Consider the following 17,784-nt stretch of genomic DNA (forward strand, 5'->3'; position numbering starts at 1 on the left):
AAACAAACCTTGGTATTACAAACTGAATATAGAATAGCTGCATGCATGTTACATTTAGACAAAGACATTTCTAAAAAGTCTGATATGTGCACTAATATTTGCTTATTTCAAATCTGACTTATTGGTATCACCTCATTTATCAGCCTAGAAGTAACACAAAATAGCAGAAAGACCAAAGAATTTTAGAATTTTGTAAAACCGACAGGCCTTTCAAACCCGCCGATGGGTTTTGGCGTCCTAGAGATTTAAAAGTCGTAGTTCAGTGACATATTTCATATCTGAAAAGACACAGCAGTCCTGATGAGTTTTAAACCTCTTTCAGCTTCATTAATTATACGATTGTGCAGAAATATATATCCATACTGTGTTTATCTTCCTGGGGAGGGGTATGGGTGTCTCTGCGGTCCCTGCTGGGGTCCCGTTGGTGTCTTCAGCAGCTTGTTGAGACGGAGCCGCTATATTTGCCTGCTGATTGGGCGACGGCGAGTCTTGAGGCTGCGGCTGAGTCTGAGGTGGAGGCGGAGGTTGCGTTTGAGGCCTCGGCGTCGACTCTCCAGGAGGCGGCCTGGGAGTCGACTCGGCTGTCCCGGGTTTGGGGGGGATGTCGGCCAGGTGGGGCTTGGGAGGGAGGTCTTTGAGCTGGGGTTTGGGCGGCAGGTCTCCCAGCTGAGGTTTAGGAGGGAGGTCGGAGAGCTGCGGCTTCGGTGGAAGTTCTCCGGGTTTGGGGGGAAGCTCGGACACCTGCGGCTTGGGCGGCAGGTCTCCTGGCTGAGGCCGCTCCGCCAGAGGAGTCTTCTGAGGGGTCTCAATCGCAGGCGGAGACTTCTGGAAGACCTCTGGAGGAAGGCTGCCCTTATCCATAGACGGATGGTGAATGGTGTCGATCTTACGCAATGCCACTGAAGACAGAAAGGAACATAAAGGAAATTATTATGACTCTTGAACTTGATTTATGGCTCTTATCCAGGTTGTTTTCTCCTGACTAGATCCTTGTTTGTGTTGTATCTACTCTCAGATGTGCGTCGCTTTGGATAAAAGCGTATGCTAAATGAAACTGTAGAACTCGTGAGTATATTGTTTGAGTCATTAGCCTATTTGAAAAGTGAAATACAACATAAACCGTACCTTTCTGAGGTAGTTTGGGAAGAACCCTTGGACCAAGTGTAGACTTCGTGTTGCTTGAAGTAGTGCTAGAAAGAGATGTTTATGATTACATGAAATAAAAAGCAAAATAAAGAAGAAACCTGCCTCTGCTCACCTAGAAAACATCTTAAAAAGCGATCAGAATCACACATTTCAGACAAGAAAACACTTTAAAATGCACACAGAAGGTCTCCCTCTGATACTTCGCTGTGTTTAGGAGTCTTCCAAATACAATTAATGTCAGAAATTTACATTTTTCTACATAAACAAACATGTGCACACATACTTTGAGCAAAAATTAGCAATTATCAATCAATGAACCATGACGAGCTGATTAATTACCAAGAACTGCTTTGTAGATTAAACAATTAGTTATGTGAATGAATATATTAAATGCCAATTGATTGTTGGGTTTGAGCATTTTTTTATATAAAAAAGTCACAATTCTCTGATTTCTGAGAAAATGTGAATATTTTCTGGTTTCTTTTCGCCCTCTATGACAGTAAACTGATGATCTCTGAGACAAAACCGGGCATTTGAGGACATTATTGTGAAATTTCTCACTGTTTTCTGACAATTTATAGACCAAACAACTTTTTGATGGATCAAGACAATAAAGACATGCGTTAGTTGCAGCCCTGCTGGTTTGACAGACACAGAAGTTCTCTCTCTGATACCTTTGCTGCTGAGGAATGCCTTCAAACTTGTTGGAAACCGGAGACATCTTACTGACCGGAGGAGGGGTGGAGTCGCTTCCTAGAATGTCAACATTAACGGCGACAAACACATCATTTAACACCATATCAGAACACTTAACGAGGAAATTAATTTGGTATAAATGTGGAAATAAATCAACATGCTGTGATGGTTAAAAAAACAATGAGGGAGGCGTCATCTGGCTGAGCTGTCCATGAGCCCGTGCTTTTTTTTTCTTTTTTTTTTTTGAGGTTTTAGTGAAATAAATCATGTGATCGGTGGCTGGTGTGACGGTATGTGTGACACAGAATGCACAAACAAATAATATCCATACCAAAGACATGAAATGAGTGACTGAAGCTTCATTTTTCACAACTTGGACTGTTTTTCTAACTAACCCAGAGTGAAACCAACATGTTTGTCTCTGAATGCAGTTTGAAGGTTTGTTGACTTTAGATTAAAGCTCGTGTCCGGAGTTTGAATCGCAGCGTCTCCCAAAACACTGGTGGTCCCTCCCTCTGATTTCGCCCCTTTATTTGTGCACGCGCTCTGTACCTGACAGGAGTGCCCGGAGTGCTGCAGCATCTCGCCTGTTTTGCTGTTTTCCCCTCTTCTACATTTAGTACATTTAGTAAATAATAAAGGAATTACGTTAGAATGCTGTATTGAGTCTAACTTGTCCTAATACCAAAATAACATGAATCTGCTAGGACGAACGAGTAAAGTTTCAATTTGTGATTACACTCGTGTATCCCTCTGGATGACGTTGTTTATCAAACTTAGTGCATTTACGCGTGTACATGTGTTACATTGTTTATTTATTTCTATCTAGAGTTCAGAATTGCATGACTCCTCTGACGAAGAGTATGTCCCAGACGGCCCAACATCTTCCTCCAGAGGTCGGGCATCTAAACGAAGCCGTCAGGCGGGCTATGGAGGCCGTGGTGGGGGAGCGACCCGAGCAACCCGAGCCAAAAAACGTCCTGCAGTCTCTTGGCCTGACAAGCCGTGGGATTGGTAACTTTTCTGGAAGTTGCTGATCCTGATGCTCTCTCCTCCACAAGCAAAACAAATGTGCGCATGTGTTGCGTAGTGCGTAGCTCGCCTAGCCTAGCTTAGCTAGACTTTGTATTCCCGTTATAAGGGATATACGGGAATACGGTCTAGCCCTCCTTCATTGACACATTTTGACAGGTTGTCAAGCTCCGAGCAGATCAGACCGAACCAATCAGAGCACCAGAGGCGGGAGTTAACGATGCGTCATCTTCAGGGCCGAGATTACCCATCTAACACCTGTGCACCTCCCGCATACAAACGAAATGGCGACCGCAACAGAGCGAGGTTTCTCTCGTGCGCTTTCCTCTGTTTTGCACGGGCTGAATTTGTCCTTAAAACTGGTCGCCATAACTGTTTGGACTACTACTTCTTCTTCTTGTTCTTTTAATTCCGGCAGGCTGTACGATAGAATGCGTAATGCTGCCCTCCACTGTTGAAAGGGAGAGCTTAGATTTTCCTCAGGACCCCTGTACGGCGAAGGAAGCTGTTAAAACTACAAAACATCATGGCGGAAAGGCAGTTGTTAGGTCGCTTAGTGATTGCGTCACACATGCGTTACGCTGATTGGCTCTCTCCAATTCAAGCTGTGATCGGTAGTCCCGCCTCTGGGCTAGATTTGGTTCAATGGAGCAGTTCCAGACTGACTTTATGTGTATTTGTAATACACAATATAAAGGCTGTCTGGTCCCCAGGCAATAGCTCGCCCACCTCTACATGGACTTGCTTGCTGTGCGCGTAACCGTTGATTGACAGCATGACAAAGCGGAAGCTCGAACTTGATTGGTCAGCAGCGACCGGCGCTTTTTGGAATAACATGGGGGTCTATGAGAGGAAGGCGGACCTCATAAATAAATTTTCATATCGCGTCATACTAACATTATATTATAGTATCGAACTAGACTAACACATTTAAGCTTTGTTAAACAATGATACATAAATTGAAAACAAACGGAAACTCCGGACACGAGCTTTAATTAGTGAATGTTTGTGGGTAAAATTGCCACTATTAAAGTTCTGAAATGCTTTCTTTGTGGTTTCTATAGTCAGAGCTACTGTAAAAAGGAGCTAAAAATGCCATTAATGTCTGCAAGTTATGTTTTTCACTATATGAAATGAGCAATTAATGCACAATGATAAGTTGATTGATTGTCAAAAACTGCCTGTAGAGCTGCAATAATTTAATCGGGTGTAAACTATTGACTCAAATGCGAAACGTTTTGATGACAGAATGATCGGTGTGAGCAATTGTATGGCAGAAAAGCAAAAATTCTCAGATTGAAGCATCTTCTCTGGGACAAAACAAGACACTTGAGGGTGCAACTTTGACTTTGGGAAACACTGATTGAAAATTCATTCTTTTCTGACATTTTATAGACCAAACAACTAATAGATTAGTCAAAAAAATAATCAACAGATTAATGGACAATAAAAACATCCATTAGTAACAACCCTACGATCAAATATTCTCTTCTTGTAGCTTTTAAATGACAAGAATTTGCTGCTTTTTTCTCTCTTAAATGATCTCACCTTGAGCTTTAGACACGTGTGAATGAATTACTATCATAGACAAATCTTCAAATTGCATTAAGAGACATAAAAAAGGAACATAAAGTGCGTAAAACTCTGGGCAAAGTTAAACAAAACCCAAACCTCTACAAACTGAAGTGTGTCAGACAAATGTTGGGCAAAAAATATGAACTCAAGATCCACTTCTGAGCTCTTTTTGGAGATTTGAACCACATCTTTATATGCAAATGATCTAAAAAGTCACAATACAGGTTGTAAATTGAGAGCTCTGGAAAAAAACTAGAAGTGGAGCTTGAGTTGTTTTGCCAAAATCTGAAAAAGAGCGTTTAAAAATCCGAGTGGAGCGTTGACGTCGTGGCGTCGGGCTGGAGCCTCGCCTGAGTGTGCCGGCGTCTCACCCCCAGTTAAGCCCCCTTTACTGTGTGGACTGTGAGAGAGCGGGCTGGGTGGGTCGGACAGGGTGCGTTTGTGTCCAGGAGGGGGGGGCGGAGGTCTCTTCTTGGACAGGGTGGAGCTGCCTCCTGGTGTGAGTGTAGAGGGAGGGCCGGATGGGGGAGGAGCTGGAGGAGCGATACATAAGACACATGAGGCGATGAGGCACCCACAAAAAGATAAAAAAGACCTTTCTGCTCAAAAAAACCCCTAAAATACACCCAGAGAAGGTGAAGATAATGAAGCATGGAGAGGAGAGGAGGAGCGCAGAAGAACAGGAATGTGAAATAATAAATGACTGTTTTGTTGGTGTCTAATGGGACTCCACTGGTCACTAATGTAGAGAAAAGTAGGATGGAAGCGGCTAATAGAGAGCTCAGCCAGAGAGGAATCAGCTGTGGTTTAGAGTTTACAGCTCAAGGATGGTGGGAAATGATTCCAGATGGATAAAAAAGAAAAACCATGTAGGCAAGAAATAATTAACTGGAAACTCGGCTTTTGCCTTTTGCCTACACACGTGGACAAAATTGTTGGTACCCCTCAGTTAAAGAAGGAAAAACCCACAATTCTCACTGAAATCACTTGAAACTCACAAAAGCAACAATAAATAAAAATTTATTGAAAATTAAATAATCAAAATCAGCCATCACTTTTGAATTGTTGATTAACATAATTATTGAAAAAAACAAACTAATGAAATAGGGCTGGACAAAAATGATGGTACCCATAACTTAATATTTTGTTGCACAACCTTTTGAGGCAATCACTGCAATTAAACCATTTCTGTATTTGTCAATGAGCGTTCTGCAGCTGTCAACAGGTATTTTGGCCCACTCCTCATGAGCAAACAGCTCCAGTTGTCTCAGGGTTGATGGGTGTCTTCTCCAAATGGCATGTTTCAGCTCCTTCCACATATGTTCAATGGGATTCAGATCTGGGCTCATAGAAGGCCACTTTAGAATAGTCCAACGCTTTTCTCTCAGCCATTCTTGGGTGTTTTTGGCTGTGTGTTTTGGATCGTTGTCCTGTTGGAAGACCCATGACCTGCGACTGAGACCAAGCTTTCTGACACTAGGCAGCACATTTCTCTCCAGAATGCCTTGATAGTCTTCAGATTTCATCGTACCTTGCACACTTTCAAGACACCCTGTGCCAGATGCAGCAAAGCAGCCCCAAAACATTACTGAGCCTCCTCCATGTTTCACCGTAGGGACAGTGTTCTTTTCTTCGTATGCTTGGTTTTTGAGTCTATGAACATAGAGTTGATGTGCCTTACCAAAAAGCTCCAGTTTGGTCTCATCTGTCCAAAGGACATTCTCCCAGAAGCTTTGTGGCTTGTCAACATGCATTTTTGCAAATTCCAGTCTGGCTTTTTTATGAGTTTTTTTCAGCAGTGGTGTCCTCCTTGGTCGTCTCCCATGAAGTCCACTTTGGCTCAAACAACGACGAATGGTGCGATCTGACACTGATGTACCTTGGCCTTGGAGTTCACCTTTAATTTCTTTGGAGGTTGCTCTGGGCTCTTTGGATACAATTCCAACGATCCGTCTCTTCAATTTGTCATCAATTTTCCTCTTGCGGCCACGTCCAGGGAGGTTGGCTACTGTCCCGTGGGTCTTGAACTTCTGAATAATATGAGCCACTGTTGTCACAGGAACTTCAAGCTGTTTAGAGATGGTCTTATAGCCTTTACCTTTAAGATGTTTGTCTATAATTTTTTTTCGGATGTCCTGGGACAATTCTCTCCTTCGCTTTCTGTTGTCCATGTTCAGTGTGGTACACACCTTTTCACCAAACAGCAGGGTGACTACTTGTCTCCCTTTAAATAGGCAGACTGACTGATTATGAGTTTGGAAACACCTGTGATGTCAATTAAATGACACACCTGAGTTAATCATGTCACTCTGGTCAAATAGTTTTCGATCTTTTATAGAGGTACCATCATTTTTGTCCAGGCCTGTTTCATTAGTTTGTTTTTTAAAATAATTATGTTAATCAACAATTCAAAAGTAATGGTTGTTTTTGATTATTTAATTTTCAATAAATTTTTATTTATTGTTACTTTTGTGAGTTTCAAGTGATTTCAGTGAGAATTGTGGGTTTTTCCTTCTTTAACTGAGGGGTACCAACAATTTTGTCCACGTGTGTACATGGTCCCAGTTTTCATTATTTAAAAGAAATGCCACCACCCTGCAAATGTGAGCTGTAAAAGGAGGAAACAACTGAGGGATACATGGGGCACACAGCCGAGTAAGGGGGAGAACATAAAACCAGGATATTCACTGATGTATGGTCGAGTGCCAGCCAGTGTGGCGTAGTGCGAATGAGAGCCAAGGAATGCCAAGTGTGGAGCTGAAAGAATAGAGAAACAAAAAAGAGAAAGAAAACAGAGCGAGATGAGGAGTGTGGGAGAGAATCTACAGTATGTCAGTCCTATAAAGAGCTGCTCCCACACACTGTAAAATAACAAGATGAAATCTTATCAGTGGCAAGCAAAGCAAAAAAGATAAGAGGAGGCACGGCGTGAAGCTGCCCCCCCCCGGGGAGGCAGTTTCTCCAGCACCCACTGAGAAAGAGAGAGAGAGAAAGAGAGAACGCCGCTAACGTGGAGCGTCTGAGGAGCTAGCATGTTCTTCTAAATGCCAGTCCTCTCATCCAGGCTCGCAATCTTATTTTTGCATAAATCAGACTTCAAAATCTACTTGTTTCCAGCGCTGTTTAACCCCATTTAAATGTTTGAAAATGTGAAAAAAAATACATAGTTTTGGTCACATTTTCAACATTTTTATGGACTACTTTGAAGATTTTTTGGTGGAAAAAAAAAGAAATGTGAAAAATATTTCTTAAGAACATTCACAAAAAAAAAATCAACCAAAATCCAGTGAAATTCGCTGGATTTTGGTTGATTTTTTTTGTGAATGTTCTTAAAGAAAACATTAAAAGTTCTACTGATATATATGTAATCACTTTTGATATTTTTAGGATTTTTTGGGAGGATTTTTATTCATTTTTTGAAAAATATTTACAAGAATATTCTTACCAAATTTGGGGGATTTTTTAAAAAAATAAAACTTTTAAGGAATTATTGGAATTTTCTTCCTGAAGGTTTTGCAAATTTTCAGAAATTTATTTATTTATTTTTTTGCTGAATTGTGGGACTTTTTTCCAGACAAGGAAACAGTATTTTTGGTGCCCGTAAATGAGGACAACAGCAGGGTTAGGACAGTGCATCTTAAACATCTCGTTAAGTCAAACAATCTTGAAATGATCTTGTCTTGAGTTGAATTTTTACAAGAAAACTCAAAATAAATTTATTACATCTCAAATTAGGAGGGTACATGAAAGCAAAAATCTATTTTTGAGTGAAAAGCTGCTATTTTTTAAGCTTGTCTGGCTTGTTTTAAGACACCTAAGGTTAAGGGTTGAGTTATTCTATTTAGCAACAATCGTGACCATTCATCGGTATCAGTGCCCAGTGGAACAAAGGAGCTCCAGGAACTAATCTCAGGGACTTTTAGTGGGTCAGGAACTAAATCTAGACTCTGGTTCCTGCAGTATAAAGACACACGAAGCTGATAAGAGCTGGAAGCAGAATAACTAGACAGTCCAGTTGTTCAGTTATGTCTCTGAAAATAAAACTGAAAAACTTTGGATTTGGAGCCACTGCAAGAGTTTCCCCCCCCAAAAAAACAAGAGCAAAACTGTAAATAAATGGCGTGTTTATCATCCAATATCCTGCAAATATTTGTCACAGCTTTAGTCACTGTGGACTCATTTCTTACTCCAATATAAAGTCCTGTTCAGCTATGGAAACAGCACAACCGTAACTCCAATTGAAGAGAACTCAACAATGTCTTCTGTGCTTTATAATAAAGTTACAATGGGGTAAAGAAAAATGAATGTTAAACTTCTCTGATTATTTGTTTCTATCACAAAAGGAGTCCTGCACAAATCTCCTGATGATAAAGTCTGTTGACACTAGAGCCCAAACAGCTAGTTAGTTCATTCACAAGAAAATCAATCAGCATTTTATTTTTGTAGCAAAAATGCCAAAAGATAAATACTCCCAATAAGTCAGATGTGAATATTTTGGGGTTTTTCTCATCTTCCACAGTAGGCACTATATTGTTCGGTTTAATTGTTGGTTGGATTAAAGAGCCAATTTGACCAATTCAGCTCCAGTTTAGGGCGTTTTTCTTGATTTTTATGACGGTATAGAAGAAACAATCAGATAACTGAGAAGATAATAGATTATTTCTCTGAACCTCGAGTTGTTTCTGTACTTTTTTTTTTTTACTGTGGGCTCATTTTTTCCTGCAATATGAAGTCCTGCACCTCTATGGAAACAGCCATGACTAAATGTAGAGAGAATTTAAATTTGTTTATTTGCTTTACAAAAACTAGAATTAACGTGCAACATTTTTCAAGTGCCCAAAGGTCTCACCAGCGCTGGAAAACAGTGGTGAGTCGACACACTACAGATTTTATTATAAATGTTCTGAAGAAACATTTTTAACATTTCTTTTTTTCCACCAAAAAATGTTTCAAGATTTCCCAAAAATGTTGAAAATGTGGACATCAGACGTTTCACTGTGAAAATATGTTTTTTTCCCCACATTTTCAAACTTTAAAATGGGTTAATTTTGACCTGCAGAACAACACGAGGGTTAACCTGAGGATCCAGTGTTTTGTATCCTATTGGCAAAGCTGCTGTTTACACGACTCAGCCCAAGGTCAGCTGTTCTTTTGCGCTGGAAACAAGTGAAATTTCACACCCCTCGCTTTAAGAAAAATAAGATTTCAATGCTCGACAATGGATCTGGACGACTTGTTAGGATGGATGTTGGCAGCGTAAAGTTATGCGATGTCTTCAACCAAATATCTGAAGCGTCTCCACGGAGGGAGGAGTGTTATTTTTAATTCTAATACTGCAGAGACGGCACACCCACAGGCCGCTCTGTGTGTACACGGAGCTAATGATGAAGTGTGGATTCAGCTTCCCTTTCACACGCCTGACTAATGACTGCTCCCCTGCCCTCTCCTGCAGCCATGTTTTCCTGAAGGTTTACTATGTAAGCAGTCTTAATGACACCTGCTTCCCGCCCTCTGATCTGTGTGCTGACAAATTACATACCACTGCGGGGTGTGTGGATCCGTGTGAGTGTTTGAGGAGATCGACTGAAGCAACAAAGAGGAAAACTTTCCACTAAAGCGATTACGCAGCATTTCTCTGGCCCTAATTCTGTCCTGGATATATAATCAAACATTGACAGGCATGATAAAGTCCATTTCACGGGCTATCTTCATCAGACACAGTAGAGCAACCTTTAGACCATCTGCGTTAGAGGCTGACATTTACAAAAGGAGGTATTAGCAGAACACCATCTCCTGATTTTATTGCCCGGCATAAACTACAGGCTGATAAAACTGAACGTGGGATGCACTCGGAGCAGGCATGTCTGACCTTTGCCCTGGTTCCTGGGCGGCAGCGGCGGCCCGTCGGCCACCGGGGAGGAGCTGAGGTCGGTGGAGGCGCTGTACATCTGGTTGGTGAAGGCGCTGTAGGACAGGCGCTGCTGCTTGTCCCTCTGGCTGATGAAGCCCGGCAGGGAGAGCTTGTCGTGGGGAGAGAGGCTGGAGGAGTGGCAGAAGCTCTGAGGCCTCGGGGAGCGGTCCTTCTTGATGGGACTCGGCTGGAGAAGGAGACAGAACAGATGAGACCGAGTTGGGGTCGGTCGGAGGAAAAAACAACTCGAGGATGTTCTCCAGCAGTGAAAGATTTGCTGTCAAGAAACATCCAGATGCTTTCAAATCTTTCACTTGTTTGTATCATTTCCAACTACACCTGTTTAACCCTCCTGTAGTCCTCGTTCACGGGCACCAAAAAATGTGGCTTCCTTGTCTGAAAAAAATCCAAAAATTCAGCAAAAAAATTCCCCAAATTTCAAATAATTTGCAAAACCTTCAGGAAGAAAATTCCAATAATTCCTTAAAAGTTTCCCATAAAAGTTTATAAAAACAAAACAAAACACAACAACCCAAATTTGGCAAGAAAATTATTTTCAAAAAATGAATAAAAATCTTCCAAAAAAATCCTGAAAATATCTGAAGTGATCACATATTTATCAGTAAAACCTCTGATATTTTCTTTAAGAACATTCACATAAAAATCAACCAAAATCCAGCGAAATTTGCTGAATTTTGGTTAATTTATTTCTGAGTGTTCTTAGACAAACAATTTTAACATTTCTTTTTTCTACCAAAAATGCTCAAAAAATTCCCAAAATGTTGAAGATATGAACATCAGAAAATTCACTGTGAAAATATATTTTTTTCCACATTTTCAACTTTTAAACGGGTCAATTTTGACCCGCAGGACGACACGATGGTTAGCACTAAAATTTAATGAATAAATCTTCATTATTCAAACTAATTTATCCAGTTTTAACCCTCTGAAACCCAAAACTCACCAGCAGCTTTGAAAAGCATGCTGTCTTTTAAAAAAAATCATCAAAATTACACATTTATTAGAACAGAATACAACAGAATATCCTTAATTAGAGATAAAAGGGGAAATTTTTAAAGTCACAGCAGCAAATCGTCAGTAAGAAAATCAAGAAAGCACAACTATAAATGAAAGAAGTGAGGTATAGATACTATATATGTGATATAAATAAGAAAAACAAAGGAAACTGAGAACATAGATTTAAGAATATATGAGTTAGAAACAACCTGCTCGAACTCCTGTGACACATCTGGAAACTTAACCAAATCTAATATTAAAGCAGCGATATTTCATTAAAATTTTATTATTTCATGTGTCCTAATTAAAAATTAACCAAAATCAAATTGTTTGCTCTAACCCAGATTGTGTTAAAAACTAAAAATGAAGTGTTCCTTGATGCAAAAGAGAAGCCAGTAGTGATTTAGCTTTATGATGCTACGGGGCTGTGACGTTTAAACCATTTGGGTGTGTCATCAGGAAAGTCTGTTACTAGCTTAGTAAAATTTAAAAATAGGTAGAGGAGTCAAGAAATGCAGGTTTCACATAACATATTCCTGACATGTTAACATGCAGTCTGGACGTATTTCATGCAAAAAAGGCAAAAAAACAGACCTAAAATCATACAGAATCCCCATTATTTGTTGTATTTCTGCATTACAGCGTTTAAATTCTGAGCTCAGTCGTATCTGAACATCAACCTCTCTCCGAGGCAGAACTATTAAATTCAGCAGCACAATGTAGGAGTGATAAAAACATCGATGCCGTGTTCAGACCTTATCATCCAGGTCATCGTCGCTCTCGTCCATCTCCTCCAGTCTGAGGCTCCACTCGTACTCCACATGGATGTGAGGGTTGAACTTCCCCTCTGCTGCCTGCACAAGCTGAAAATAACACAAACAAATCAGTTACACAAACGGCAGCTCTACCAGATACACAACACTGTGTTGGTTGTTTGCCGATATTCAATGTGCCAATATAGTCTAGCTCGTTTTAGCCGACTGTCGATGATTTATGCAAATATTTCCTCCACCCAGTCGCAAATGTTGTAGCAAGAATTAACAAATTATTATGCCTACTATTACCTACAGACATAATTTACAATGACATTTTCACATTCACGGCTTCAAAAACATGCCGCAATTATTTTTCTTTGTTACTTTTTAAAACAAAACCTTAAACCTGACAAGTGTTTTTCTGCTTGTTTCATTTTTTAGTCTTTATTGGCCAATTCCAGTGATGAAGCCAGCACCAATACACATCTCTAAATGATTTACTTGACAAATAAGACAGCAAACAATAAATAAAATGGGGAAGAGTAAGGACACTGACATCATAGGTTGCAGGAATACCATGAGTCCGGGTCAGTTCTAGCAGAAAACACACACTAGTTATTATTTGTTTCTACATTGAACAAAAATATAAACACCACAGGTCCAAATGCTCTTCTTTATTTGGCTTTGAGAAAAAGGAAGGAATCATATTTAGGTTAAATGGGGTTAAATTTAGGTCATCCACACCTACACTGCTGTTCAAAGGTTTGGGCTCACACAGACAGTTTTATGTTTTCCATGAAAACTCACACTTTTATCCATGTGCTAGCATAACTGCACAAAGGTTTTCTGCTCATCAGCTAGCCTTTGAACGTCATTAGCTAACACAATGTAGCATTAGAACACAGGATGCTGGAAACATTCCTCTGTACCTCTATGGAGACATTCCATTAAAAATTTCCAGCTAGAATAGTCATTTACCACATTAACAATGTCTAGACTGGATTTATGATTCATTTAATGTTATCTTCATCGAAAAAAAAATACTTTTCTTTCAAAAATAAGGACATTTCTGAGTGACCCAAAGTTTTGAACAGCAGTGTGCATCAGATGTGGCTTCACAGGACAATGATTAGACAGAGTGACCAGCACACACACACACACACACACACACACACACACACACACACACACACACACACACACACACACACTCCTTTGACCAGTGACTATAAAATGTCTCTTTAAAATGCAGCGTTATTCAAATGACACGATGATGCCGCAGATGAAAATAGAAAGACGCTGGATGCTGCTATGTTAGCTAATGCCCACAACTCCAGCATTTTGTAGCCTGACAAATCATTTCAGACAGTTTCAGAGGTCTGAAAACACAGCTCTGTCTCCCAAAATGTTCACCAAATACTTCAGGAAGAGAAGAACAACATCCCACAAGCAGCATCCACAACACTCATTAGCACTGTGTGGATCCATCAGTGGACACACTTGTGATTTCTGCTCCAATTATCCATTACTTAGTTGTTTAATCATGTCCATTTTGTTCTAAAGATGCTGTATGTTGGGAACAATAAATATTCATTCCTCTAGGCTAAAAAGAATGGATAGAATTTAATAAAATATCAGATGCTGCATGTATATTTTTCTTCAATATATATAATAATACAAGCAATTATCCAACATAATGGAGGAAACAAGTGCAGTTAAAAGCACTCAAATATTTATTAGAGCTTCTATACTTCCTGTAATGTAATTTTTTGTTTGCCTGCTCATGTTAGCGTTAATAACAATCATACATCCACGATTATTTCCACTCTGCTGCCACTGTTGCCTGCAGCTAGAGGCGGCAGACCTTTGACTGCCATCTAGTGTTCTGACTGAAGCGCCCGCTCACTGCTCAGTATGCAGTAAATCCAAACAGCTGCAGTCTAAGCTTCATAATTAAGTTCTTCTGAGCGTCTTTAGGTATTTTTGTGTTTAATTTTCAGTCGACATCCAGCAGCTCCATCTTTGCACTCACCGCCTCCTCGCACTGAGTGTTCCTCAGTCGCCTGGCAACATCCAGCGCCGTCTCTCCGTTCTGATTGGCTAAAGGGGCAAGGAGGGATAATCAACAGTTACAAGGGATGTGATGTGGATGACACGCACGAGAGGACGAACCCCGACATGTGACTCACTGATGTCGGTAGCCGGTTTGCCCCTCAGGAGCAGCTTGAGGCACTCGGGCTTCTCGTACATGCAGCAGTAATGCAGGGCGGTGTTCCCCCACTCCGTCTGCTTATCCAGGTTACCGCTGAGGAAACACAAAAACACAGGTCACACGCCTGAGGGTGCTTTCCACAGTCCTGCAGCTTTGGGTTAATGTCTTATCACCACAGGATTTGGAAGAGAAGGGTTGGAAACAACACTTTGAGCAAATAAATCACACACAGACACTGAAAAGCAAACCAGCACAGGTAAATAATCTGTAGATCGACTGCAGGAAAACGAGGAAAATGTTCCTAACGAGAGCCGAGCATGACATTGTATGAGCTATTAATTAATGAGAGGGTCCTGCTTCTTCCGTGGAGGCTGTGTGCAGTCGGAGCAGTGGTGGGTAAACAATTGAAAAGAGAGGAATAAATTAAGGCAGAGAACAAGTGCTTGACCCATTTCTGTTTGCCTTGTGGGAATCCGAGCTGCGGCGCTAAGCTTTCCTCTGCACTTCCACTGCCGTGTTCCCGACTGGAGCAGAGAACAAGAGAGGCTCACAGCAGACAGACAGGCAGATCCGGTTTGATGCAGCGTGTTTCTGCAGAACTGTGTTGTTTAATATGTAATTTTCCTCTAAATGCTCGTGTGTTTTCAGAAATTTGATTCACTAATCCAAAGCCGATCCACACAGTGTGCAGTGCTATATTCATTTTTTTTAACCCTCCTGTTGTCCTCATTTACGGGCAAAAAAAATTGTTTCCTTGTCTGAAAAAAAATTCAAAAATTCAGCAAAAAAATTCCCTCAAATTTCTGAAAATTTCCAAAACTTCAGGAAGAAAATTCCAATAATTGCTTAAAAGTTTCCCTGAAAAGTTTTACAAAAAAATTACCTGAACTTGGCAAGAAAATTCTTGTAAATAATTTTTTAAAAAATGAGTAAAAATCTTCCAAAAAAAAAAAATCCTAAAAATATCTAAAATGATTACATATAGATCAGTAAAACTTCTAATATTTTCTTTAAATTTTGCTGGATTTTGGTAGGTTTTTTGTCAATATTCTAAAGAAACATTTTTTGTAACATTTCTTTTTTCCCACCAAAAAATACTCAAAAATTTCAGAAGTTCCACTGCGAAAATATTTCCCCCCCCCCCGGATTTTTAACCATTAAAACGGTCAATTTTGACCCACAGGACGACACGAGGGTTCACACTGAAATTTAATGAATAAATCTTCTTTTTTCAAACTAATTTACCCTATTTTAACAACCTGCACTACAAAACTTACCAGTAGGTTTGAAAAGCATCAAAACTACACCTTTTATTAAAATAGAATCTGACAGAACATCCTTTCTTAGTCCCACAAGGGGAAATTTGGAACGTCACAGCAGCAAACTGTCAGTAAGAAAATCCAGAAAAGACAACCAGAAATGAAAGAAGTAAGGGATACACATCATATACACAACGTAAACAGGAGAAACAAAGGATACTGACCTGCAGGACAGCATGAGGGTTAAACTGATGTTAAAAACGTACCTGTTCTGCACCAGGAAGTCCACCAGGTGCAGCGAGGTCTGGTCAGCAGTCCGTACAGAGTAGTGCAGTGCTGTCTCTCCGGCTTCCTGCAGGGGGCCATCAAACACAGCAAAGACATGTTGAAGCAACCACGGCCAGCATCCATTCTGTATTCTCTCCCTCTCTGTGTCTCTTTCAGCATTTAAACAAGCCGCAGTAAACAAAATGGCTCCTAAAAATAATATTTCTGCACGCAAAACGCCGGGTTTGGTCCATTTTTGAGAGATTCTCGCATTAATTTCATGTGATTTCATGCGTCAAACCTGGATTTACACGCTGTTCTATTAAAGATGGAGGTAAAGGTTACATATATGGAGGGGGCAGGTACAGTCGCTGCATATGGTGGCATCTATAGGGTGGAATATGAGCTGCGTTTAGTCATGCCCTCCTGTCATGCTTGCATTGGAGGGGGTGGGATGTCACCATGCAGCCCTTCAGATGTACTGACAGCAGCAGATCAGATATCGGTGAGTCAGACTTCATAGCGCAGACACCAGCAGCAGCAGCAGCAGCAGCTCCGTCTGTCATCACACAATATCCTCTTTAATTCTGCTGCAGCATTGTACACTTAATTTTTTATCAGGAAACCACCACGTTATAAAACCTCGACCCATTTATGTCAGATTAGGTCTGATCACGCGTGTTGTTTACGGTGCAGTATCTTCGCCGTCCACTGCTTGTTCTTTAACTTTCATTCGTGCCTCGAGCAGCGGCGGCGCACGAGGCGAGGAGACAAAGAGAAAACAGGCAGAGACGAGAAATAAAAACCAGACACATGAACCGAGCGACCGCAGATGTCGCCATCTAAGTAAATATGGAATCAACGCAGATGATGCCCCGCGATGTGGCCGAGGGTTTGCTGGCTATCACCACCTGCTGGCGAAGCCATCCAGATGACTCAGTATTTTCCAAACGCTACACCCTTTTCCAGCCGCCAAATAATTCACCAACTGGCAGAGATGTGTCAGCGTTGGTCGTCCTGCTGGGAATAAAACCTCACATGAGGATGAACCACATGTGTCAGGAGCGTTCTGGGCTCTGCAGTCTAGTGTGAGATCATGGTGTGTGATGGAAATGTATTGTACGTTTGTCAGGAGACGTGGAGATCATTGAGGAGATCATGCCGCGCCGCTTCCAGGTATCATTTCACAATTCCTTTAAGTGGTATCAAGAACTGTAGATTATTTTTGACTTCATGTGCCAAGATTTCAAGCTTTCCTCCTTTGAAACCTGCAAAGCTACTCCTAGAAAATGGAGGGGAATTATATCATATTTGTGCTCCTCAAGGCTTGTGAAATTGCATTTTAAATATTCAGCAGCATGCCCTTTCAGAAACCATTTACTGTGTACCTCCATATAGCGACTTATTTATTATTCAGCACCCATCTGAACCCCCAGAACCACTGCTGGGTTTGAAAGGCATGCCATCTTGAAAAATTTACCAAAATTACACCATTTACTACAGAATAACTCATCCGATTTCCAACTTTATGACAGTCCTTGAACTAATAATGCAAGACTTTTGGTACTGTTAGGAAAATGTATGCGCAAATTTGTGATGTTTTATCAAAATCACTTCATTCTGTATGCGTCACTTTAAAATTTGCTGGAAATAGGCTGTTTTCAGAAACAAAACATTCTGGGAACCCGTCATTGCCTCAGCTGTGAACAACAGTTACTTGACAAGAATTCTGGGACTTTTTAGCTGAAGTGCTGGCTGTGTTCACACAGAGCAAACAGGAGACAAGCATAGTAAAACGTTTGAATCATGTAGAGTCCCCATTTTTATTGGCAACACCTATGGGCAGCATCAACGGGAAATGCTGTACACTGAGTCCATGTTTTTAATTTTCTGTAAAATATATACTGAAAGAAA

At 40.7% G+C, this 17,784-nt stretch overlaps 1 protein-coding gene across 1 annotated transcript in view; it reads right to left on the minus strand.

The window, feature by feature from the left end:
* The window catches only part of asap1b (ArfGAP with SH3 domain, ankyrin repeat and PH domain 1b), a 92,586-nt gene that overhangs the window by 2,031 nt on the left and 72,771 nt on the right, over positions 1–17,784 (minus strand). The window contains 9 exon segments of the mRNA XM_022196261.2: positions 364–899; positions 1,126–1,190; positions 1,821–1,899; positions 4,821–4,982; positions 10,319–10,547; positions 12,133–12,240; positions 14,165–14,232; positions 14,322–14,437; positions 15,870–15,955. Of these exon segments, the coding sequence (XP_022051953.1) occupies positions 364–899; positions 1,126–1,190; positions 1,821–1,899; positions 4,821–4,982; positions 10,319–10,547; positions 12,133–12,240; positions 14,165–14,232; positions 14,322–14,437; positions 15,870–15,955 (1,449 nt within the window).

Source organism: Acanthochromis polyacanthus, chromosome 20, assembly GCF_021347895.1.
Source record: "Acanthochromis polyacanthus isolate Apoly-LR-REF ecotype Palm Island chromosome 20, KAUST_Apoly_ChrSc, whole genome shotgun sequence".
Classification (NCBI taxonomy): Eukaryota; Metazoa; Chordata; class Actinopteri; family Pomacentridae; genus Acanthochromis; species Acanthochromis polyacanthus.